At 37.6% G+C, this 26560-nt stretch overlaps 2 protein-coding genes across 5 annotated transcripts; both read left to right on the top strand.

Moving 5' to 3' along the window:
• Positions 1-3725: 3725 nt before the first annotated feature.
• On the top strand, positions 3726-13988 carry LOC105229704 (hornerin). Of its 2 annotated transcripts, none has more exons than XM_049452389.1 (8): positions 3726-4276; positions 9489-9703; positions 9773-9838; positions 9997-10128; positions 11442-11551; positions 11617-11728; positions 12224-12679; positions 13417-13625. In XM_049452389.1, exons 1-8 carry the CDS (start codon positions 4259-4261, stop codon positions 13475-13477), a joined length of 1170 nt encoding a protein of 389 aa, XP_049308346.1. In that variant the 5' UTR covers positions 3726-4258; the 3' UTR covers positions 13478-13625. The 2 variants fall into 2 exon arrangements, with proteins under 2 accessions (XP_049308346.1, XP_049308345.1); XM_049452388.1 differs by having other exon boundaries at positions 3741-4276; positions 13443-13988.
• A 2545-nt stretch (positions 13989-16533) lies between these two features.
• Positions 16534-23792, top strand: LOC105229703 (uncharacterized). Of its 3 annotated transcripts, none has more exons than XM_049452027.1 (6): positions 17196-17911; positions 18892-19574; positions 21563-21716; positions 22344-22443; positions 22511-22717; positions 22774-23792. In XM_049452027.1, exons 2-6 carry the CDS (start codon positions 19467-19469, stop codon positions 23594-23596), a joined length of 1392 nt encoding a protein of 463 aa, XP_049307984.1. In that variant the 5' UTR covers positions 17196-17911; positions 18892-19466; the 3' UTR covers positions 23597-23792. The 3 variants fall into 3 exon arrangements, with proteins under 3 accessions (XP_049307985.1, XP_049307984.1, XP_049307983.1); XM_049452026.1 differs by having other exon boundaries at positions 18823-19574; XM_049452028.1 differs by lacking the exons at positions 17196-17911; positions 18892-19574 and adding an exon at positions 16534-17083.
• Positions 23793-26560: the final 2768 nt, after the last annotated feature.

The following is a 26560-nucleotide window of genomic DNA, read 5'->3' as shown; positions in this document are numbered from 1 at the left end:
ATAATTTTTGTTTCTGGTGGAAGTGAACGAAAAAATCTTAATATCTTAAATAAATATTTTAAAATTATTTTTGGGTCACTTTATATTGTATTATCAATTACAGTAATATATTTAATATTTTAATTACCTTATGAAAAATATCTTTACAAAATTGGCAAAAATCGACTTTTCTTTCTGCACCGAGACATTAATGTTTAAAAGTTAATTCAAATTACTTGAAAAGTCAGGGAACTCAGCTTTACAGTTCAGTGCACCTGCACTTGTTAATGAGTGTTGGGCTTGGCGACAATTGCCTAGCCACCCATTAAAGATGTTGTTCTGCAATTACGTCCTTAAGACAGAAAAAGCTTAGCAAACTAGTATTTAAGCCGTCAAATTGCATTATATTTGATGCTCACTAGCGAATCTCACTTATAACAGCCTATGGAAGATCCACTTACCGAAACGACGAAGGACATTAAAGGCTTAACAGATCATATAACAAAATAAGTTAAAACAATGACCTTGAAGTCAAAGGTCTCTTCACTTCTTTATGATTCTCTGTGGATTTAGCTCCCCAACAATTCGAACTTGATTATTTTATGTAGCCACGTGTGTGTGTGTATGTATAATTAATATGTACTTAGAAATGTCGCCAAAAATTGATAGATGAACTTGCCTATGCGATGACCTTCTTTAAGGTCCGTTGATCATACGATGGTATCGCAAGCAATTACATACATGTGTGTGTAACATACTTATGTACAAACGTACAAGTATCACCAACGCCATAAACCAACATGTGGCAGCCATAATCTTTATTAATTTGAGTGCGGCAACTAAGTAAACGTCTACTTACAAACTCACATACAAAATTACATATGTAGACAAATACATATGTATGTGCGGATATATATATTTATCTGGCAAGCAAGTATACAAATTAATTACTCACTGCGAATTCTAACAAATAGTACGTGAATGCACCTTACATTGCTCAGCTAAGCACATGCCAATGTGTACATATGTTGTGTTTGCTTTACTTCACGCCTAAGTTGGACAATTTTCCGCAGTGTACCGTAAAGTTCGTTATGTCATAAATAAATTCCTTAGAATTCGAGCGCGTAATAAAGAGGCGTCCATATTTGTTTCGCAATGAGATGCCTTGCGTCGCCGAACTCATGGTCACGGTCAGAAAATTGGAAAATGGTAACGAGTTCAACACCCACGAAAATTGGACAAAACGAAATTTGCGAATAGAAGTGTTTACTAGCAAATTGTTTTGTATTTTGGCATACAATTATGTTTATTTGAAGTGGAAAGACAAGAGTCTTCTGGGAAGGGAACAGAAACAAATATTATTTTAGTCACTGAGTTTGAGAATAAAGATGGTTTGCTAACAAATAATTAGACGTTGTTAATATCTTTAATCATTCTTATGGGTATCTTGTTCTTAGAAATTTAGAACACATGTAGAAAAATTAAGTTCTATGATTGCATGTAAATCAAATTTTAAGCTCCATTTAATTAGTTTAACATGATTTCCACCAAGATTAAAATGTATTAATTTTTCTTCAGGAGCTGACAATCTTTCCCAAAACGCCTTATACTTTAGAAATTTTACGAAAATTATGTGGCACCTACTTTTGCACCAAGTGAAAGACTGCATGTGTCGTCGAACACGATGTCATCCCATGCTTTTCCGATGTGTTTTGGAACTTTTAGTGTTTCCACACTCCCACTTGAGTGTTGAACTCCGACACATTTTAAAATAATCCGCCTATTTACTGCAGAAAAAAACTTTGATTTAAATGATTGATATTTTCTTTCTCTCAATTGGCTCCATAACCGCTGAACAGTTTTAAGTTCACAGCGGGAAACATGACATTTTTTGTATAACCAGTTGGCCCAATTCTAAGCAGCAAGCCAAGTTAAGATCTGTTCTTCTTGGTCCTTGCATCGCATTGAAGTCTTTCCTCTTTTGCAAACATCATCAAATACCTTCAGAACCGGAGGCCTGCATTCATTTTAAGGCCACATTTTAGTTAGTCAGTCAGTACAAAGTTTCGTTGAGGTATATTGATAATCTTAGGAAGTTACAACTCATCATTCCATCCCATGCGATATATGTATACCAGGCCGAAAAATATTTATCGCGAGCATTCCAAGAATCGATTCTTGTAATCATCAAGTCTAATAACCAATGCTATTTAATTTTGGTCATTATCATTTCCAGTATTTTGCCATGAAGTATACGCCTCGGTGTTTAGTGGTTTCTGCTATAGAACACCTGTTAACGTTACATGAATCCATTGTGTAAGCTAAGGGAGTAGAGGATTTCTTGACAAAAGGTTACCTCTTGGAGACTTTCCAATCGTGACGTTTTGATCTATGTTGAAATTAACTCTTCAGGGTGATAGAGGAAGCAGGAGCTTGATAGAACTATCGTCCTTTGACGACTAAACAATAGTAGTAGTTTACCTCGAAGTTGTTGGCCTCTATCGTTGGCTCATTCGGAGCTCTTTATTATTGAATGGCGTCGAACAACCCATCTGATTGCTTACAGCTTTCCAAATTCACGACCGGACATACTTTAAGATTATTGCTCCTGTTTTCCTGGTGCCTTGATCTAAAAATTCCCCACAGTCTTCTTGATCTGTCAGCCCTATTCTGCGAGCATGTGTCGCCACCAGTCAGTTTTCACCATGTTTCTGGCCGATATGCGATACGAGGTTACTGCCCTGATTGATGCTTGGCTGTCTACGTAAATGATGACCCTGTTATTACCTACAGGTGCATTAGAGGCCTGACGCGCGGAAGTGAAGTTCCTGCTTACGGCAACACTCCCACTGCTACTCTGCTTGAAGTATAATGCAGTGGCCCGACACCTTAAAAGGCTGTCTTATGCCTAACTATAGATAGTATATTCCCGCACCAACTCCATCGTCCATTTTCGAGTTATGTTTAGAGTATCAGAGTATAGAGGCAGGATTCAATCCCAACTGTCTGACCAGTCCAAAGTTACACAAATTTAAATTTATAAACTTTGAATTTAAAGAGTGATGTTAGAAGGTAAACGCCTTCCCTGTTTCCACTATTACCTAAATGTAGAAAATCCGATTAACGCCGAGCTTTACTAATGTCTTGGATCTAAGGAGTTGATGTGCTTAGCATAATTTTTCCACGATTTTTGCTTTTCAAAAGAAATCACTTAATTCCTATTACTCATACTCAATTTTTGTTTTTTTTACCGCACAGCAGAACGCAGAAAATCCGCGATATCCGCTTTTCATGAAAAGTCCAACTCATCTCAGCCAAAGTGTGATGAAGTCGTTGACATTGAAATAAACGATTTTTAGACCAACTTTCAACGTAATTTAGGTGGAAATTTGCATATGTTTATATAATCGCATAACATACGCACACAAGCACACACATACATACTTACATGAACCGAAGCCCTTCGTAGTCACCTGCTTTTAAGCGGACACCCATGTAGCAGCCGCAGCTTTTCTCATTTAAAATTTCCACATTTTTATTGTGCTTGTTTGGGCTTATTTAGTTTTTATGTTCTCCCCAGTTTTACTCTAATTATTGCATATGATTTTTATGAATTTTAACTAACGACTTTTCCACGCTCAGTTGGCACTTTGGCGCTTTTTCTACACTTTTATTATTATTATTTTGTTTTTGTTCTGGCTAAAACTTTGAATTAAATAATTGGTAGAGTGGAGATTATGTGCTCTCGCTGATGGCGGAGAGACAGACCCAGCCGCCCTGCGCCGCTAATTCGGTCTCTGATCCACTCAGGTAGCTGCGCACGGCTTCTCTTCGGTTCGTCGTTAACAACAACAACGCAACACAATTAATGCTATGCCAAAATGATTTGAGCCAAACTAAGCAACCAAAAATGATTACAATGCTATTAAGCGGCTAACTGATGGATGGCAAAGTGGAAAATATTAAATAAATACCAGACCAAGAGCCGGGATGCGCGCATTCGCAGTGTGTTTACAAAACAAGAAAGTCAGCGGTTCGCACGCAGACTAATTAACTCTAAAATTCTAACTCAGCCAATCCACATCACCTGAGGTTTTTTTGTATGAGTACTGCTTAGAATATTCTAATTTAAGACAACTAAAGACAATTCGCCGTGAATTTGCAAAGTGTTGGACAAATGTGGTGTTAAAGTGAAGCAAGAAGAAAAGTTGAATTTGTGTTGTTTGAATTAAAAATTGTGAATTCTGTAAAGTGATCGTCGTTGCTTTAAGGATTAAGGATGAAACAACTAAATGTGGTATGTAGACACTGTGGATAGATTGGAAAAATACCTACAAAATTGTACTTGAAAAATTATGAAAATCCGGCCAAGTCCATTTCTAGCGATTTTGTAGAGAATCAGTGTCAAAGGCTTGGCATAAAGAATAGGCATAATTCCAAAAGCTTTTGAGTTAAACTTAATACAATGTAGTGTTTTAAAAAATAATCCATTCACTTAGTATTTGACTGTAAGATCTCCTCTTTATGGTCAATTTATACAAAATATATGATTTGCCAAAATAATTTTTCGAACATCTAAGTATTACCTAACTTCACAGTGAGTACCAAATTGTTTTTCAAAAGTTAATATTTTCTATGTTGAATCACCAGAACTTTTACCACATTCTTCAACAAACTCCATAAATTATAGCTTTGTGTCCAAGACAAATATATTCGAGAACTGTTTGCTTTTTGGATCATTTATTTAAAATTCCAAGCTTTTAAGATGTTTTTCAATTTTATATTGGATGGAAATTTTGCAAAGTTTGGGATTTTCATTTAAATTTATTTTGTATGAGTATCGATAATATTTTAGCTATTTTTTTAAATTTCATTCAGGCTAGTAACCCCATTCCTACATCTAAATTATTTTAATGCCAAAACTACGAAAATTTGACTTAGTTTACATACTTATACTTAACAAATTTTTGGACCTGTAGGTTCCCTGCATCTAGTTCCTTTACTTTTTGTGACTATAATAAATAACTCTTAAATTCCCCGAGGAGATTTTTAGATTTTGAACTATGATATACCATCTGATTTGACACGAACTGACAAAAAATCAATTTTACGGTATTAATACAAATCCCTGTTCAAAATAGGAATGTAGCCCTCAGCTACGTTCAAACATCCCGACCTTCGCTTGACGTCGTTTTTGCAACAAATTCTAGCATTGGCCCAATTCATTTCCAAAACATTAACCAAAATGTGTTAAGTCGACCTATAAAAGACGTTAAGATCCTCTACTATCTCTCTGATGCTCACACGACGAGTTTCATTTTTCGATGCTATCGTTAGTAACAGAGAGAGGGATGGACAACCCACATGAGACAAATTTCACTACCTTCACTTAATGCATTTGTATCACTCGAATACTTGAGTTCGTGATAAATTCGTCTCCCCAAAATACTTCTGCAACATCTTCAACAACTATGGAGCCGTAATTCCATTGAAAACAAAACATTTCAAGGCAATTTGTTATTAAATTTTTTTCCTGGCAAAATTACCAGTCAAATCACTCGTGTCGTAAACAAACAGTTTCGACGCCACTCTAATGGTGCGCTGATAAAAGATTACTTTTTGAAGGGTTAAACCAATAGAAGAAAAACTTGGCTGGATGACGAGTTAGCGGACATTGCTCTGAGAAAATAACCACCAAGGATTGTGATACTAAGTTTAGACGAGTTGAAATGATTACCGAAGACGGTGGACGCAGTGGACACCCAAAAGGCGTTGTTACCTAAAAAAACATCAAAAAAGTTCACAAAATAAATTTGGATGGCCGTAAAGTAAAATTGTTCGAGATAACAGACACTCTAAAGAAATTAACTGAACGTGTACATCAATACATTCGCGAATATTTGGGCATGGGAAAGCTCTGTGCAAAGTGGGTGCCACGCGAGCTTACTTTTGACCAAAAGCAACGACGAGTTGATGATTCATAGCATTGTGTAGAGCGTAATCAAACCGGGTTTTTGCTTCAATATGTGACAACAGAAAAAACATGGCTCTATCATTTCACTCCGCAGTTCAATCGACAGTCATCCTAGTGGGCTGCAACTAATGGAAATTCTCGAAAGCTTGAAAAGATATAACAGTTGGCTGGCAGGGTTATTACGTCTGTATTTTGAAAAAATTTTATTGACTACCTTGCAAAAGGAAGAACCGTCAACAGCGACTATTACATAGCGTTATTGGACCATTTGAAGGACGAAATCGTCCGAATTTCAAGACAATGCAGTGTGTCACAAGTCAGTGAAAATGATCGCAAAGATTCATGAATTGGACTTCAAATGGCTTACTCATCCACTTTATTCTCCAGATCATGCTCCTAGCGATTACTTCCTGTTCACAGAAGTCAAAATAATGCCCCCTAGTGACTTTTTATTGTATTTAGTTCTCAAAAGAAAGCTTGCTGAGAGAAAAATTTCGTCGAATGACGAAGTGATAGCTGAAACTGAGGCCTATTTTGAAGCAAAGAACAAGTCGTGTTACAAAAATGGTAACGAGGGTCGCTATAATCAATGTACAACCCTTGAAGTGAACTATTTTGAAAAAAAAAACGATTTTTGCCAGAAAAAAGTGCTTTACCATGGTAGACCGGGGAGTTTTCAATTGTCCAGTTGATTGAGGGAAAATTGGCAACCCTGTCATAAATATCCTGCTGCTGAAATCTGTTTGAGGCTATTTGAGCACTACCATATCAACTGAATATATTTATTGTGCTTAAGCATTTCATGAAATGTACGGTAGCTCGTATTTGCCTCGGTGTCGAGAAGCACTTTTATTTTCAATAATCAAATGAATGAAAACAGGCAGTAAAACAATTATCATACTACCCTCCCCCTACAAACATTTGAATTGGCTGTGATAGACATCATAGACATATCATAGATCATAGAAATAGTATGAAGTATAGAATAAACGAAAGTTATTAAAAGCCAAAGTACATTTTTTGGCTCACGCGCAAATTACCACCACGGACCACATGAATATTTACATATTTATACCTATTATGATTGTATACATATGTACATGTATGTACAGGTATATAATATACATATATGTGCACATATGTTTGTATATCTTTTACATATTCGTGAATATTTTCTATACCACAACATAAGCGGAAGTGGCTCCTGATGCTTGACTAGCAATGCGTGGAGAGCGTGCGCGCGCGCACCATTTCAACATTTTGACCAATTGCCTGACTACTCGATTTGACTTTATGTCTTGTTGTTGTTGTTATTGTTGCATTTGCTGTTGCCACTACATAGGAATGTACTATATTTTCCATTGGAACTGCCTAAGCGCCCCTCAGGGCTGTTGCCGCTGCGCGCCGAGAATGATGTCAATGTTATTTATCATAATTTCATAAAAATGCGAGCGACAACAAAAACAATAAGGCCCAAAAAATGGCGTCAAAAGTTTAAACAATAACTTTAGTATTTATATAAGCCAAATTTATGGCATAAGCAAATAATTGTAGCAGAATGACCACATATGCAGATGTGCGTATGTGTGTATGTGCTACATATTTACTTTACTTGCATTAATTAGATCCGGTGAGTGGTTAATGGTAATAGCGCTGACATAGACAGTTTTGTGACCGCCGCTTGTGGTCGTGGCGTTGACAACGCTGCCCAGCCAGCAAAGTGTCAAACGCACTCACTCGCTTAACTATTGATACGCCACATATCCACCCACACACACACACACACCTACACATGTATGCATAATTAGCGCTACAATATTGTTACACAATTATGGCCGGCGTGCTTCAATTTGATCTGTGCTGATTGACATTCTGCCGCGCGTTGTTTGCAGCTTTTCGCCACTTTGGGACACGAGCTTGCTCGGTAGCGTTCGTTGCCTTGCTGGCCAATATTTATTTTCATAATTGCAGTTATTCCATATCGTGGCACATTCTGGTAATCGCTGCCGCATTTGCTCCAAATAACTGTTGAATTGTGAAATTAAATTGAACAAATGCCTGCGCGTTCGATGAAAGCACCGTTTGAAGATCGACGAGTTCACTGGCATGAAGATCGATCGATAACGAGATTATTGCCCCCATTTTCGAGAAATTATATGTATGCAATTCTATACATGTTCATATTATTTTGTGAGTTTTCCATCGATTACTACAAATAGTACATAACATACATATTTTCCTATGAACATTTGATATTCAAAATGAAGTTATTGAGGTCAAATGGATTAGAGGAAAACAATATAAAATTCGATCTGTTTTGGTTTTTAGCTTAACTCATAGTGAACGCCTCCTTGAATAGAATTATACATCCTCTTACCCTGTACCAAAGCATCGGTTTTCATTTCCTTTTCCTCTGCTGCTATAGGCAACAAATAGTAAGACTTGGTTCATAATTTTCAACTTCTTAATTTGTTCTTCAAAATCTATGTCATATACGATATTCGTTGAAAATTAGGCGAAAAACTCACAAAGAATCAATGCAGATGCGACGGTGCATTATCGTGGTGCAAAACCCAAGAGTTGACAGCCCATAATTCAAGTATCTTTTTTCCAATAGCTTCGCGCAAATGACACTAAAATAGTTGTTGACAGTTTGGCCGGTCAGTAGGAATTCGGAGCACACCACATCTCGATAATCGAAGACAACTATCAACATAACTTTGATTTTAGACCTGATTTGACGTGTTTTTTTCAGCTTCCGCTCACCTTTGCCACGATATTCGACCGATTGATCGTCTGTTTCCGGGTCGTAAGCATAGATTCAAGACTCGTCGCCAATAATAATACGTTTCATGACATCCTGGTTGTCCGAAAGCATTGTTACATAGACGGACGCTGTTTTTCGAAAAAATTTAGAAATTTTGTAACCAATTGTGCTTTCGCTTTTCTTAAGCTCAAATGAGCTTTCAAAATGTTTTTCACAGCTGCTTCCGCCATTCCAACGGTTCCAGTAAGATCTCAAGCTCCAATTCGTTTGTTTAATTGACGTGTTGATCATCGGTTCATCTCCGTCCTGGACATGGTTCGTAGTCATCGCGTTTTCGACCCCTTTGAATAATTTGGGCCAATCAAAAACACTTACTCGCGACAACCAGTTATCACTGAAGGACTTTTCAAGCATTCTGAACGTTTCGACACCAGAAATGTTCTAAAAAAAGTTCCGGAATTGCACAAATTGTGTGATTTTCTTCACCCTGTTCTGTCCATGAGGGAATGAGCAACGTTTAGTTCTTTGTAGCAATATTCACCCCATGGATCAACAGGTTTTAGAATAAGAAGTTTTAAAAACTTCTGAGAATACATTTGTTTCGAACCACTTAACTCATCCTAGATTAGAACCACGTTTTCACAGCTCTGATAAGCTTCTTATAGGTATAATCAAGAAGCTGACGAATAGCTGTCCAACGAAAATATTCGATTATCCAAAACTTCTTAGACCCATAACTATAATCGATTCTCTTTTCACCCATTTTAGGTAATATGGTTAGCTTTACTGCTGCACCAAGAATGGCTGACGCTAACCTCTGCAGCGCAACAGCAACAAACTTCCTCCAACGCACAGTCTTCGGTAGTGCAATTGTACGATTCGAATCGTGGCGATAATGCGGCGGCGCCACAATCGGAAAGTGTTTTAGGATCAATATACCGCAAGAGCAGACAATCGAGATGTGTGCGTTGCTACGAAGACCGGTGCGTATACATGGAAAAGCTGAGAAAGAAATTATGAAAACCGAAAATAATTGTCGTTTTAAATTTTAGTTACGGCGATGATCGCAGTCGTTACTATGGAAGTGGCGGTTATTCTAGTCGTTCATCGGACAACTGGTATGTAGCATTGTTATTTGCTAGAGATAGCTGGGTGGTAGGTTGGTTGAAAGGGGAGACCACAAATAGCCGCGATAGCCATATTATAGGAAAATATTATTTGTTTAACACCCTGTCACTAATGTTCGAATGAATGATTTTCTTTTATATTTTTTTAGGTATTACCCTTACGATCGTTACGATGATCGTTATCGTTCCGAAGACCGCTATCGCTCGGAGGATCGCTATCGACCGGATTATGATCGTTATTCGTCGTCTTCCTCCTTGGCGTCTTCATATTATCGTGATAGGTGAGTAGAGCTACAAGAACCCTTACTTTTTTATAAGAAAATTGAAGTATTTTCAATTTAGTTGAAGGCTATACAGTCGTATAGATCAGGTAGTTGCATTAAATGAAAATTATTGTTGTTGGTGGTGTTCAAAACTCATAAGAAAGCATCGGAGATGCTAAAAATATATGAGTGGTGATCAGCGTGACGAGCCTCTTTAGCCATGCTCGTTTGTTTACAAGCGAAATAGTTCCTTGGTTTTTGATTATCGTTCATAAGTCCTTTTCTTTAAAAGAAGCTACTCATTAGCCGGAACTGTCGATATCAGGCCACTATATGATATAGCTGCCATACAAACCGATCGATCAAAATGTAGTCTTAGTATGGAAAACTTTTTTTTATTTGATGAGATATCTTCACGAATTATTACATAGAATATTATCCAAGACAATGCCACAGGGAGCGGCCAATTGACTGGGCTATATCCTGAAATAACACGTTCACCATAATTGGTTTTCAATAAATTGATTGTAATATTCGCTGTGTGGCTTGTAACGTGCCGGTGGAAATCCGGATGATTTTCGGTGGTCAAGTGGCTTCAGTTCTTGCGTCAATTTGATCTTCTAAGGATGTAGTCCAAGATCTTTTCGTAAACTTCGCTACAAAGAAGTCTCAGATCTGCTCAACGCTTGAGAACGACGTGTGAGAGACTGCATTATGTCTTCCTCAATCGGGTACTACGGGCACTGCTTTGTCTCACTGGCATGGCAACATGTTATAGTGTGGCTGGGGATTCAAATTTTTCCACTAGGCGGTCAATTGTTGATCTGACAGGACGAATATGTCGACCATAAAATGAACGTAGCATTCTTAAAGTTGAGGTCACTACCTCCGAATCAGGTAGTAAATTTTATTAGATTCGATTCGTTGGATCGCATGTCTTTCCATGATGAAATGGCAAACCTTAATGGAAAATGTGAAAAGAGCGGGATGGAATACATATGGCGTGGTTTGCTGTCTCTATCGATTGACTTTTGTAGCGTCCCTATTCAAACCCCCGTTATTTTCTTTGTGTTTTTCATATTTTTTTAGATTTATTTTAGCTTTGACTTTGAAACAATTAAATTGAAGCTTAAATGATGAGTATTACGTCATCTATAGTGATTTATTGCCGAACGCTTGTCTGATGCCTGCAGTGTAGTTCCGCTTAGTGCTTAGAAATTATATATATTTATATGTATCTACATGTGTGGTAGTGTTCATACCACATAGCTTGCGAGTTTTTATCTTCTTCGGTAGCTGAAATGTGCTAAACTTTATTACTTTTCATGCAGAGATGACCGCTTGGGTTCACGCACCTACGATCGCTATGACACACGTGGATATGATCGCTATGATCGTCGTGGTGGATACGAACAGGATCGTTATGGCGATTATTCTCGCGGTAAGTTGACAAAAATTTCGATTTAAATAAACATTTTAATTTAATATTAATTAAATCTCTGGTAGATCGTTACTATGAGCGTCCACGCGGCAGCGCTTACGATCGTGACTACTACGATCGCTCCACCTCATCGCGCTATGACTACCGCAATTACCGTCCTTATGATGAAACCTACAGGTAATGTGGCGCAGTTTATTGTAGTATATAATTTTTGTTATTTTTGCTTGTCTGTATGTTGTAGTAAATGTTTGTAACTTTTGTATATATGTACATATGTACTATATATGTATGTATGTATTTGTTTCGCCTTTAACCACTTTTTGCCTTTATTTTATATATGCAATTTCTCTTTTCTTATTCTCATTGCATATTGTCTTTACTACCGTCACTGTAAAAAATACTGCATAACAACAACAACACTAAATTACTTAATATGTACATATGTTTGTGTAAAACAACAACACCAAAACTCTCTGCCCGCTGATTCTCCACTTTGTTGCACTTGAATTTCTCTAAACTAAACAAATATATATAAATATATGTGTGTGTGGTAACAACAACATCACTGCTTCCAAACACGCGCACGCAAACACACAACTACTACTTACAACTACTCTTCCATTATCTACGCCGCCGCGCTGCCCCGTTGCTCCACTCACAACGCAACTGCAGAGGCCAATCGGGATTCGATAGTTCCGGACGCGGTTATTACTTCGCGAGTGAAGATACTGATCGTCAACGTTACCCGAGCAGCAAGTCTGGCTACGATCAGCGCGCTTACTCTTCACCCTGTGGCGTGCGCGTCACTGATTGTCCCTACGCTTCCAGAGGCGCTAGCGCTGGTGGTACAACACAAGTGACCTCGCGGCCCATAACTAGCCAACATGGCTATGATTACGGTTACAGTTATGGTGCGGGAAGTAGTGGTAGCGCTGGCAGTGGCAGTAGCGGAAGCGGCGCAGGCGCTGCAACACGCAACTCAAGTGCAAATAATAGCAGTAATTCTAGTAGTAGTCAAGGTTGGAACTATGTAGATGAGCGCGATAAGGCGTCGAGTGCGCGGGGGAGCGGCAGGGATGAGAATAGAGGACGCGAGCGGGAGCGTGAGCGTGACAGGGATCCGCAGAGGTAAGTTGTAGTGGTTGGTGGTTGGCAAGGTGTTGGGTTTTCATTAGTTGCTTTGATTCGCTATTTCTCTGCCCTGTTGTGAAAAATCTTTAAGTAAAAGGTATGCTTTGTTTTACAAATTTTAGCCCATTGTTAATGGAATTAAGGCTTGATATAAATTAGAATAGTATATAGAAATCGTCAGGCTCGAAACGAAGACGTTACTAGAATGTTTCTTATAGCGGAAAGAAGAACTTCTCTATTACACCGCAAATGCTGTCAGTTCGATTGCAAAGCTGGTATAGTTTGTTCGATTCGCTACTCTCAAGGCTTGGCAAATCAAAGGCGGCATTGATGACTACATCATATGATTGATTCGCTAGTATTTCCATTCTTATTATGAGTTGTTTTTAACTCCGCATATTATTTGAATCACCATGATTCTGAGTACTAAGTTGTTTACACAGGTTCATATAGAAGGAAAACTTACAAAATGGTCGACCTATCCTTTTAAGTGAAAAAACTGAAAAGGCGCTGAGAAGCGATAAAAGTAAACTTTAGAACCAAAATTACAAAACCAAATTTATATTGCACTCTTCAAAACATTTTTTTTTTCATATCCACTGTGTCCACTTAAACATCACTTATTTTTCCCTTCGAATATATGTATAAAAAACATAAACTCATACGAATATAAGACAATTTCATTACCACCCACATGTAATCCTACAGTGAATGGGTAAAATAATTAAAAGAAGGCTTCTACTCCTCTCACCTCTTACAGCTCTTCCTACGGTAGCCGACCGCCACGTCCATTAGGTGGCAGCTACCTCTTCGACCGTGACTCGAATACGGTAGGGGATGAGAAGACGGCGGACAATGCAGCAGATAAGGATACCAGTGGTGGCAATGCCGATGGCGTCAGCAATATCTCGTCATCATCAATGGTTGTCGAACAAAATCGTGATATGAATAATGGCGGCGATGGCGGTCGTGGAGGTAGTGATGGCGGCATGGCCAATTCAATGCAAACGAATGTCAGGGATAAGCAATGATTAAAATCAAAAATGATAAAAAACATATAAAAATAAGAATAAGAGCATGACATTATTTAATGTAATCTATTCCTAAAAACAAATATTTTGTAAAATCTAATCACAGAACGGAAAATATATGTATGTATGCAATGTGTGAAGCAAAAGAAAAATTTCAATCTCCAATAAAGCGTTTTGTAAATGTAAGACCATTTACAACAAAATTTGTATAAAAATAATTTGTTGTTTTTATGATTAAGTAATATTTTTTTTAATTCTGGAGGCAACCGGCGACAGAGTAATCTTCATGATCGCAATGCATAGGTCATAAGCTGTTTTCATCAGCATTCATTTACAAAACCAGAATCATCTTAAGAAGTCTTTACCGCCGGATAACGATCATACGGATCGCGAGACATCGCCCAACCTATTCGCATCGCATTTCGGACTTCTCTGATACAGTGCAAACAACCGTTATATGAAAAAAGCATGTATGTAGTATTCCTATACATGTGAGTATGTAAAAGCAACAATTTACTTTTAGTTTAATAAAATTTAAAGATAAGATAAACATATGTGATGCTTGAGATATATACCATGTCTAACACACAAAACATCAATCATACTCTACCGAGAGTATCGATAATGGGAGGTAATTGTATGCAGTACTTTTTCTACCTTTTTTTTTGTGTAAATATGTTATTACTTTATTAGTATTGGGATAGATACCGAGAATTGAAGAGGGAAGCGATACGAGAGGCCGAATTGAGTGAGTACGAAGAGTTTGACAAGCTGGCCGCAAGGTTAATGTTCGAAAACTATACGAAATGATGCGGCGACTAACAGAAAGTTTCAAGACCGGAGCATACTCTTGTAGAACCCCCAGAGGTGATCTAGTGACTGATGCCCAGAGCATACTAAAATTATGAAGGGAACACTTCTCCAGCCTGCTGAATGGCAGTGAAAACATAACACCAGGAGATGGTGAACCCGATTCCCCAATCGATGACGATGGAGTGGATGTCCGGATGCCCGACCATGAAGAAGTTCAAATAGCAATTGCCCATCTAAAGAACATCAAAACGACTTTATCAGTGTGGCTTTAGGCCTGGAAACTAATCAGATATTCATCATGTGCCAAATCTTGGAAAATATCCGTGAAAAGAGGATCAACACACACCACTTCTTTGTCGATTTCAAGGCTGCTTTTGACTGCACGAAAAAAAGCCTTTATGCCGCTGTAGTCTGAATTTGGTATTCCCGTAAACTGCTACTGTGTAGACTGACGTTGAGCTATACCAAATCTCCGTCAGGATCAGGAAAGGCCTCTCCGAGCCGTTCGATACCAAATGAGTTTTCAAACAAGGCGACTTTCAATCGTGCGACTTCTTCAATCTACTGCTGAAGAAAATAACTCGAGCTGCACAGCTATATAGAGAAGGTACAATCTTCTATAAAAGTGTACAGCTGCTGGCGAACGTCGATGATATTGATGTCTTTGGCCTCAACAACCGCACCGTTAGTTCTGCTTTCTCCAAACTGGATAAGACAGCGAAGCATTGGGTTCTGTTAATGAACGAGTGCAAAACGAAATATGTCATCAAACAAACAGTCGTCGCGCTCGTGACTTGGCTCCCACGTCACTGTTGACAGTCATAACTTCGAAGTCGTAGATAATTTCATCTATCTTGGAACCAGTATTAACATCAACTATAACGACAGCCTCGAAATCCAACGCAAACAACACTTGCTAGCAGGTGGTTCTTCGGACTGAGTAGACAATTGAGAAGTACAGACCTCTCTCGACGAACAAAGACCAAACTCTACAAGTCACTCAACATCCCCGTCCTGCTATGTGATGCAGAGGCATGGACGGTGACAACATCTGATGATCCTTTGCGAATTGGTATTGGCGAATACCGCAGTCGATGGACCGATGAGCTGTACGAGAGATACGACGACATTGACATAGTTCAGAGAATTAAGGTTAGGCTAGGTCATGTCGTTTGAATGGATGAAAACACTACGGCTCTGAGAGTTTTCGACGTGGAGGAAGCGGAAAAAGAGTAAGACCTCTACTCCGTTGGAAAGACCAGGTGGAGAAGGACTTGGCTATACTTGGAATCTCCAATTGGCGTTAAACAGCCCAAAGGAAGAACGACTGGCTATAATCGCGTATCTACCCATAGAGAAGAAGAAACTCACCTTTCTTTTTCTCATTCCCACTGCTCTATAGTAGGATTTACTAAGGCACCGGTTTATTTGTCACATTAAAATATCACAATATTTAAAAAATCAAATCTATTAGAGAGCCACCCTAATATTAGCGGCATTGATAATGAGGGATTAAGAGAAATAATTTTATAAAGAGTTCGAAAGAGTTTTCGATTTTCTCATTTATATACAGAAAAGAGAAATAGTAAGTTATTTTTAAAGGAAGTGAAGCCGCGCTCTGAAGAGCTGCTGTTCCGGTTAGAATGGATTTTCTGCGTAACACCTTTTAAAATTTGAATGTAAAAATATAAGCTTGGTCATAAAGCAATCACATGTAATAAAAGTGCTGTGATACACCCGGAGAGAACGAGGCACGTAAGCGTAATAATAAATTATGTGATTAATACTCTATTATTATTGATTGCATATTCATTCAATAGGGTGTCAGCTGCAACGATAAGTTGTAACGAAGTTACGGACTGAATGTTATCGGACGAATCCAGTGTCGCTAGGCGAACCTTCGCAATATGCAAAGGTGGAGTGATGAAGTGTTGGAGAGGAGAATATTATCTTATAAAAAAGAGTGGTATTTAGTTTAATACTAGTATTGCCACTACTGCAGGCTAAGTTCGTGGGTAGCAAGTTTTCTGAGCACATTAAAATATTTACACCAATTTATAAGTTTGTTTGGCATAAAGAAGTATTGCTCGTGTATTTTGCAAATCAATCCATCACTCGGTTTTATTTTATCTTACATGGCATTTACTTTGACGGCAAATAGAACAAACAATTGGTATAAATGCTACAGCAATAGATAAGCGCAAACCCAAGTAGGAAATATTACCAGTAGCAACAACACATTTCCGTTAACGGCCATGTGCTCTGTGAACATTTTTAAACTCATAAAATGACGCTTCGCTTTTATTAGTTTTCCAAATACCTTTTCGAATGTCAAAAATGCTTTATCACCATGTTCACTACCTGCTGATAAGGAGCATAAGAAACCGATAACGTTTGGATAGGTTATAACGAGTGCTTATGATTGCTTGCGCGTCATTTACAAGTTGGGAAGCGCGGTGCGATGTTGGCGTGTCCATATCAACGTTCAACACTCGGTGTTATCGGCATACTTGTTGTATTTTATTATTTATACTGGAATCTCTACGTGTTTCCTTCTGTAAGTAATACGAATTAATAAAAAAAAAACTTCGAAAACATATTGATATCCACTGAGTTGACTATAAAAAAGTCGCATAGGAGAAGCTCATGTGCGCGCAATTCGCTTTCAACGATTCTGCATTTGTTTGGAAGTATGCATTGTGAGCTTCCGACGCTTGTGGGCGCGACGCCACGGAATTTTTGGTAGCAATGACGTGAGGCACCCACACGTCGACCATGTCGTGTTGCTTGCCGCGCGCGCACATTTTATGGAAAAGTGAATGCGCTTGAGAAAATTCAGAAATTGAAAACGAAACGTGCAGTAAAGTGAAATTTTTGCTTGTTTTTTTTTTAAGTGTATGGGTGTGTGTACCAAAGTATTTACCAAGCAAATAATCCACGCGCCATTAATATACAAAATGCCGCAACCTCAGCGCTCGCGCTGACATATTGGTTTGGCCTATACTTTTCTATATATTCCGATTAATTTTGTGGTTTAGTGTTGTTCATGTTTTATTTTTCACTTCTCCGACACATTTGTCGAACTAAAAATAGCGCGGAACATCTCATCAAAATTCGAATTAATATAAAGCATGTGCTACATTTACAAGTCGAACGCGCTCGCGTTTCTACTTTCGTGCAAGAGGCGTCCGAATGAAAGTCCTCAGAAGAGCTGCGCCGCTTGTCGGTTTAGTACTCTCGCTTTTGCGCGTCTAAACTGAATGGGTTACAAAGGCTGCGCGCTGAACAACTTTGGTGGATAAATAGCAAATATTTACAAATACCCGCGTACATATGTACCGATAATCGTGTGAAGATTTCGCAAGTAGTGCAATGATATCAACAGGTGTTCTTTCGAAAATGTTCTTAAAGTGACTTACACTGTTTGTGTGTGGGTAGTTCTAGTGTGGAAACAAAACGGTTTGTGAGAGTAGGCGTGACGACGTGACGTTTTGTTTCACAAGTGTGAATCGATAACAATAAAAGTAATCTGAGCATTAGGGTGTGTTCAGTTTTTGTATGATATTTATGTTTGTATAAGTGCCAAACGCGAATTCGTGGTAAATATTGTGTGTTACGTTTCGCTCAAGTTACTAGAAGAGGAAATAAAGTGAAATACACTCAAGATCAAATTTGATCCGGACAGGTGAAATTAAGGGTTACAAGCTTTTTAAAAAAATATTTTTCTCATATAAAAAATTTAATATTCTATTCCTATACTAGAAATTCTGAAATTTTCGGAAAAAGATATTTTAAAACATAAATTCTGAAATTTTCGAAAACAAACTTTTTAAATTCGAACATTGCGACGCCATTTCCGGTGACCTTTTCTTTTATCCCAGATGCACCCGCGTTTTCTTCAACGACTTCAAAAACACAGTTCCGAGAAAATCGCGTTTAAAGACGGCGCTCTCAGCCCAGCTAGCCTCGAGCGCACAAGTTCTTGAGGCTGTATCTTCAAAACTTTTACTCGGAGCAATGAAAATTTAGGACAACATTCTAGAGATGTTGTAGAATTTTATAAGATTTGAAACTCGTAAACCCCTTAAACTACTCGCGCAAAACGAATCGATAAAGAAATTTTGTTTTCCAAATGTCTATAAATTCGTGTGTGGAAGCTACCTGTTAACTGTCCAATAATTAGTATTTAGAGACTGAAATATTTTGAAAACATTTTGGTTTTAAAGGGTTGCTAATGTGACGTCATTGAATAGAGTGAAATTTTTCGATCTAAAAGAGAAATAAATATATTTTCAGTATCGTGTTGGGTCTGCGCAGATTTTTTTATACAAAAATAAAGGATTTATTAAAATTTTGATTTTATAGCTTGTAAAAAACCACCGAATACAATAGTTTGTATCCGTAGTGATAAGAACCACCCTACCACATAAACCAATATACTTATATTGGTTATAACGACAATAATAATCAATAAATTAGTCGCAGAGATAGCAAAAAAAGCACACACATGAATTATTAAAAAAACATTGTCTGAAGCACCAACACGAGTAATCACAACAAAAGCAAAAGACAACGAGCCTAAACACACAACAAACACAAACGCATTGAACCAAGAAAGCCAGCGATAATTAAATAGTAATGTCCGTGAGAAAACTGTCAGCTTTGCTTTTGTTGCAATGAACAAAGTTGCTTAAGAACCACAAGTGACAAGCAGACAGTTGAAAAAAGAAAGCTTAACAAGCGTGCGTTCGACCAGTTAAGCAGCAACGGCGCACGCGATACGTAGCATATGCACAGGTGCTTGTGCCACAAAAATCAAAGGCGCACTAAGCAATCGGTTGAGTGAAGTGTTGCCAAATAATATAATTTTTTTGTGAAGAACTTTTGAAAAAATCATAATTATTAATGTGTGCTAGTGAAATAAGTTAATCGGTGAAGAAATGCTGTCGGGCAATGGCAATCAAGCGCAGTATGCGTACTTTCTGCTGTCGGGCGCAGTGGCATTGACCATCATTATACTCGCCTATGTGTCAGTGCGCACAACACTCGTAAGCAAGAATATAGAGCACAGATATATGTATATATATACTAATGCATGTGCACATTACATTGGCAAAAGAAAGAGAGAAAAAAACAGCTAACCCTTGCAAGCAATTAAATATGAATTAAATACAACTAACAATGCTTAATTAGTAATGCTTTTGTAATTAATAAGAAACAAGATGGAAGGTTAACTTCGGCAGCATCGAAGTTATAATATCTCACACAGGTGCATTCCTTATAAAAAAAAGGTATGATATTTTTCTTAATTTTGATCGGTCCGTTTGTATGGCCGCTACATCCTATGGTAGTCCGACCTGAACAATAAACAAGTTGTATTTGGAAATAGTGGCATTATCTTGGAAAACATTCTAAGCCAAAATGCATGAAGAAATCTTGTCAAATGAAAGTCCTATAAAAAGTTCTACAAAGACTTGATTTTGATCAAATAGTTTGTATGACAACTATATGATATAGTGAGCTGCTAACAGCGATTCCGACAAAGGAGCTGCTTCTCATAGAGAAAAGAACATGCACACAATTTCAGATTTAATGGGTGATCCAGAGGTATTTTTTTCAATAGAGTGTTTTTGACAGATCCCTCGTGAGTCGAGTGAAGCTGTCAACTTGTTTTTGGTTAAGTATTGTTTGGCCTTGCACTATGGAAAGACTAACGACTGAACAATATTTACAATCGTTAAACTTTATTACGAAAATTTACGTGCTGTAAAGAATATGTCTCGCGTGCTTCGCTCAAATTATAGTCAACGTAATCGGCCTACTGATTATACTATTCGCAACACCATTACCCATCTTGAGACCAAGCATTCAAAATATGGCAACCGAAGCTGAGAGTGTACTCGAAAACCGTGGAGAGCGTTCACAGCAACACGGACTGACTTCCATACGACTTGGCGCATTTTACGTCGAGATCTTAAATTGAACCGGAAAATTTTATGTCATGCAAGAACTGAAGCCTTACGACTTTCCGAAACCACATCGCTTCACTCTACGGGCTCTTGAACAGTTCCAAGAAGATCTGAAGTTTTCGAGCCAAATTTTGTTTATCGATGAGGCCCATTTCTGGCTCAATGGATATGTAAACAAACAAAATTTCCGCATTTAGGACGAAGAGCAACCTGAAGAAATTCAACAGCTGAAATTCCATCCAGAAAGAACAACGGTTTAGTGTAGTTTGTGGGCCGCGGTCCACATTTCTTCAGAAATGAGAACGTAATCGTCCGTAACGACCTTTATATCGCCATAATAACCGACTATTTGATGCCTGAAATTGAAGCTCGTGATCACGGTGCCATTTGGTTTCAACAAGACGAGGCCACATCCGACAGACCAGATCAATCAATGGATTTATTGAAAGAACACTTTGGTGAACAGACAATTTCACGTTTTGAGCCGGTCGATTGGCCTTCGTGTGATATCATACCGTATAAATTTTTCCAGTAGGGATATGATGTAGTCTAAAGTCTATGCGGACAATCCCGCTTCGATTCAGGCCTTGGAGCAGAAAATCCAGTTGAAGTGTTCGAACAAGTCATCGAAAACTATAATGAACGGATGAAATCTGAGACGTCACCACGGCCAACATTTGAAAGAGATAATCTTCAAAAAATAAATGCCAAAGAATATTCTTTCGAATGATAGTAAACATTCCCCATTAAATTTGAAGTCTCTGTGTTTTTCCTTTAAAAAAAAGGAGGAAGCTCGAAATGGATAACTTTTTATATCTCTAAAACTGAGGAATTAGTTTATTTATATACAGGTAAACACGCCGAAATCGACTTAGTCGCCACATCTCATCAACTCGTTATGCTGATCTTTTATATATATAATTTTTACTTCGTAGCAAACTTAATTTACTCTCTTCAGGGTATAAAAAGTCATAAAATAATTACTCAATTATGAAATATTGTTTCACATTGCTTTATCTAATGTTATCCTGATATACAATATTTGTCTCCTTTCATTGTACTCTCAGGACTCCAAATTGCGTGAAGATCTGAGTTCGCTACAACAGTCCTACATTTATATAAAACCATCATGGGGATACAACAACTCTTGGCGGCAAATAGGCAGCAAAGCAAACCACCTGATTTATTCAGCATACTTTGATGATCGATTGGATGTGCTCGGTGAGTAACTTTTGTATTCTTTACATATTAACTCCAATAAAGGAAAGTGCATCGAAAATATGGGCTAAATTAGAAATGGTTTGCCATGAATTCTATGCGAAGAGAATTTCTATTGAGTCTTGAACCAGAAGTTCTTTATGAAAGTATAGGCTATCTGCTTCACCGATAATATTCTATCGATATCTGAGTGTGGCTTGGTGAACGATTGTTAAAGTTATATTGTTAAACTTAATTCGTGGAAAACATATTTGGATTTTGGTCATATTTAAGGGGAGAGCCCCTGTTCATATAAATACAAAATCTAGATTATAGCTCAATAGTAAGAATGGAAACCACTGAGCAATTAAAACTAATTGATTTTCTGAGAAATATAAGAAATCTGTTCGGGTGTCTTAAATAAACATATTCTAATACTAAAAAAGCAGTTAGATCGAATAGTTTATGCTCCTGCACTATATATGGAGATAAGAAACGCAGAACTATCTTAAAGGTTCAGTCGTTTTAAATGATTCTGGGTTCCTTAGACGACTATAACTTAAGGATGGTTGTAGGTTATATATATATATTAAGAACTACATTACATTAGCAATAATCACATGTCAGTAACTGACCTAATAAATATTTCAGAAACAATAAACGACCACAACACGAAGGTACCAATAGGCTCTTTACGTATTATCGCCATTTTACCACGAGAATGCAAGGAGGCCATAACTTGCACCATCAGGTATTTACATTTTCTAAAATTTTAAAATAGCGAAACCATTCAAAAAAAATGTTCAATGTTTCCACAGATTCGAGGACTTCATTGATAAAAGCATCCCAATTGGAAAAGTACAATCATTGAAGGAACATCATGACTACAAGTACGCGGCTTACTCCATCATGTGCCCACTCTATGTAAATCGGAACAGCACTACAATTCATCTGCCGCAATCGGTCGCGATTTCGTATCCCTCCAACAGGCTGAGCCAACTGAGTCCGTCATTTGTACCGATCAAGTAGGTGAAGTACTTGTAATCGCTATTTCATATAAATAATATTACCTTACTTCCAGCTATCCACGCGATGTGGACCAATTGTTCGCCATGTCACGTCCTGTGGTCTCGGTGTGCGTCGGGCCGCTGCAACAAAACTACTCGGATGTGCTGCGCATTGCTGAATTCGTCGAAATGTATCGCATACTCGGCGCTCGACACTTTTACTTCTATCATCTCTCCGCTAGCGAGGAAGTGATGCGTCTTTTACGACACTACCAAAGTGAAGGCGTTGTCGATGTGCTGCAATGGAATGTGCCCGCCGAGCTACTAACACAGGTGCATTACGCGGGCATCATGGCGCAAATCAACGACTGTGTCTATCGCGCCATGATTGTGGACAACTATCGATATGCGGCTATTGTTGATCTGGACGAGATACTCATACCGTTGAAACACAATTCGCTGGCTATTTTTCTACGGCAATGCGATGAGGGACGTACCTCGGCGTACGTCTTTCGTAATGTGTTCTTCTATAATCTCGACAGTAACGACAGCTTCAGTCTGCCGGCTCACACGCATAATCGTTTCCTTTACTCGCAAATGAAAGTGCGTCGCACTTTGGAGGTGATGCCGACGCATCAGCGCAGCAAATGCATTGTGAATACACAGTCCATTATCGAAATGGGTAATCATTTTGTGTGGCGCAATGTGCCCGGTTACACAGAGACGACAATGCCTCTAAGTGTGGGCCTACTTTTCCACTATCGCGATCAGTGCATCAATTGCAAGGCTCCACTGATGGTCGATTATACGGCACGTCGGTTCGGTTCGTTGATTTGGGATCGCGTGGACGAGACTTGCGGCCAAGTGTTTACCGAAAGTGGCTTATGTCCGAAGTAGGCAGTTTAAATGTACATGCCAACACAAACAAATGGAAGACTTTACAAAATTTAGTGTTCTTAGCTCTAAGTGAGTAGATCAATTAAGTTCGTATATTTTAGTCAGTTTTATATACAAATATTAGGAGTTAAGGATAATAGTGTATAAAGAAATATTTATGTATTAAATAGTAGAAAAATATATAGAAATAAAAAAAGATATTCGATCATCGATCGTTTTATGATTTCCTTTTTCGAACTAAAGTTTTAGAAAATTTACTTTTGTTCTACGAAGAAGGTCGATCGAGAAAAGTATATTCACCGCCCTCTTTGGTTTAAAAAAATGTTGCTATGTTCTTCGTTCGAGCTAATTCTAATGTTAGAATTTTGTTCGGGAATACCCGGAGCTCTTATTCCACTAACGTATGAAGATCGTCCTAGTACATTCAAAATTTTCATGTTTTATAAATGTTCAATGATTGGTTTTCACATTAAAAGTTTATATCACTCAAATTGCAAAAACAAATTGATCCCCCCTTGTTACGCCACTGGTATAGTTTTTATTGGTTTTAGCTGATAATTTTTCAATCTTATCGCATTCGGCTAAATTTGTGCGTAAGTGAATGACACCCGATGTGCGATTTTGTTTAGACGGTTGTAAAGAGAACTTGCGATGATTTCAAATTGAGTTTACGCCCACCAAAAAAGGGAAATAGAAAGAGCGCGTTAAATGCGATCAGTTCTTTTTTGAAACACAACGTGTTTAGTTTAGTGAACTATAATAACTGTAAAAATAAAGTGTAATGCTGAAATTTCGCACCTCAAAGTCGGCTAAAGCGGAGAGTCTTAAGGTGAAATTTGTAAAAAAAATCAAAAATAAAAAATAATATTAATATGGATGTATTATAAACGCTTGCAGGATGAAAAAACGCAGCTTGACGATAAACAATTGGTGCAACTCATACGTGCAACACCCGCGCGCAGTTCGCTCATTTTGGCGCTCAGCTGGTAAAGTTGAGGATAAGAAAAATTTTTTGGTGGAATTTTTGTGGAACAAATTTCAATTTTAAATAAAAAAAAAATAAAATATTTCGTAGTACTGCCCTCAATTCAATATTTATAAAAAAAATCATAAAAAATTCTGCTTAACCCTCGTGTGAATTTATACCTTTTAGTTTTACAAAATATTTAACATTATTTGATTTTTTAAGATATCTTTTTTTTTTACTTTAAAACTCTAAAATTATGCAATTTATTTTACGTTCATTTATTTTCATTTAATATTTTCTGATTTGTAATTAAACTCACGCCCCTCGTAGCAATCAGCCAGCTGAGCGTTGCAGCAAGTGCGGCAGTTTTAATGAAAAAATTACAACCAAGAAAACAAAAGCAACAAACACAGCAGTGTTACGCAGCAACAGCGGTAAGCTACCAACAATTAATTACACCAAATAATATATTTAGAAAGCGTTGGAAATTTATTTATTGCGATAAGATTTCTTGAAAGTGCAAATGGCAAGCTCATTTGGTAAAAATTCTCCATTCTAAGGTCCTGCCATAAATTCTGTTACAAGTTCATGCCATTACAAAAATTATACTATAATATATTTATTAATAAAGTCAGTTTTATTTAATAATGCATGCATTAAATGAGCGATGTACAATCTTTTATTCGAAATAGTAACCTTTTGCTTTGAAATAAGCATTAAACGATTCAACGGTGCTGTTCAAACCAAAGAATTTTCTCTAAATTTCTGTAGAGCATCTAACAGGGCATGTTCTCTATCGCTGAGCTCAAACTGTAGCCCAATGAATTCAATTCTAGACTTCCAAATAGCCTATCATCTGCTGTCATGAAAGCAGGAATATTGCTTTTCAGCCATTCACATATTGCAATATCGTAGGTTGCCTCGTCTTTGAATTCACCACTGTCAGTATCAGGTGGTGCACGTCTTGACCATGGAGTTCAGCTTCAGAGCCTCAAAACTAGAGAGAAAAACTGCATGTTGCTTATAAACCCTGCTATTTTAGACACTAACTTTTTTAAATATTTGAAAATTTGCCTCTTTGAAACATTTTTAGCGGGAATCGTTGAAATATCAAAACTCTATATTTGATGCGGCCTAACAATGAGCTGTTTCTTCTTTGACATACTAGTTGAAAAATTTTATGTGAGTCCATTTTTGGTGTGAATATACAAATGTACATGCAGGCATATAAGTTTATGTCGATTTCTGTCTCACATTTTCTTATTATTCTTCCTTCAGTCACTTCTCACTCTATATTAAATGCTTTTACAAAATTCTTTGGAAATGCGAACATTCATCAACTATCACCAGCGGCTACTACTTAATAGTTATTAGTTTTATTTACTCATACATACACATATTTCTACATACATACGTATACATTAATGTGTGATCTTTTATTAATAAAGCGCTTTGTAATTATTAGCAGAAGCTAAACGCAGCAGAATGGGTTTATTGTTAAGCTTAGCTTAATGGAAGAATTTTTTACTGCTGTTGTTGTTGTTGCATGCTTTCTATTTGCTCCAATTTCAAACGGACATATAAGAAATAAGGCCCATATACATACATACAAGTATATGCGTATCTATAAACTTAAATAGTTATGTGAGTATGTGCAGCTAATTATTTGCCCAACTGGCCAACTGTAAACTATAATTTCAATCACGGGACTTAACTGTCAGATGAGCAACTTAATGACAACAGAAATATGTTGACAACACTGACAACTGGTAGTCCGATCTCAGCAATTTACTCGTAGATTTTATCTTAGCCTTGTCTAGGCCAAGTTTCGTGAGGATGTTTTCCATACAAAAACTTGATTTTGATAGATCGGTTCAAAATTATTGGTTCCGACAAATGAGCAGCTTCCCGGAAAGAAAGAAACAAAGGAACATGTGCAAAATTTGACATCGATATCTCAAAAACTAAGAGACAAGTACGCGTAAACACCCTTAAAA

This window comes from Bactrocera dorsalis, chromosome 3, assembly GCF_023373825.1.
Source record: "Bactrocera dorsalis isolate Fly_Bdor chromosome 3, ASM2337382v1, whole genome shotgun sequence".
Taxonomy (NCBI): Eukaryota; Metazoa; Arthropoda; class Insecta; order Diptera; family Tephritidae; genus Bactrocera; species Bactrocera dorsalis.
Note: the sequence above shows the minus strand (reverse complement) of the source record. Positions and strands in the feature narration are given on the sequence as shown.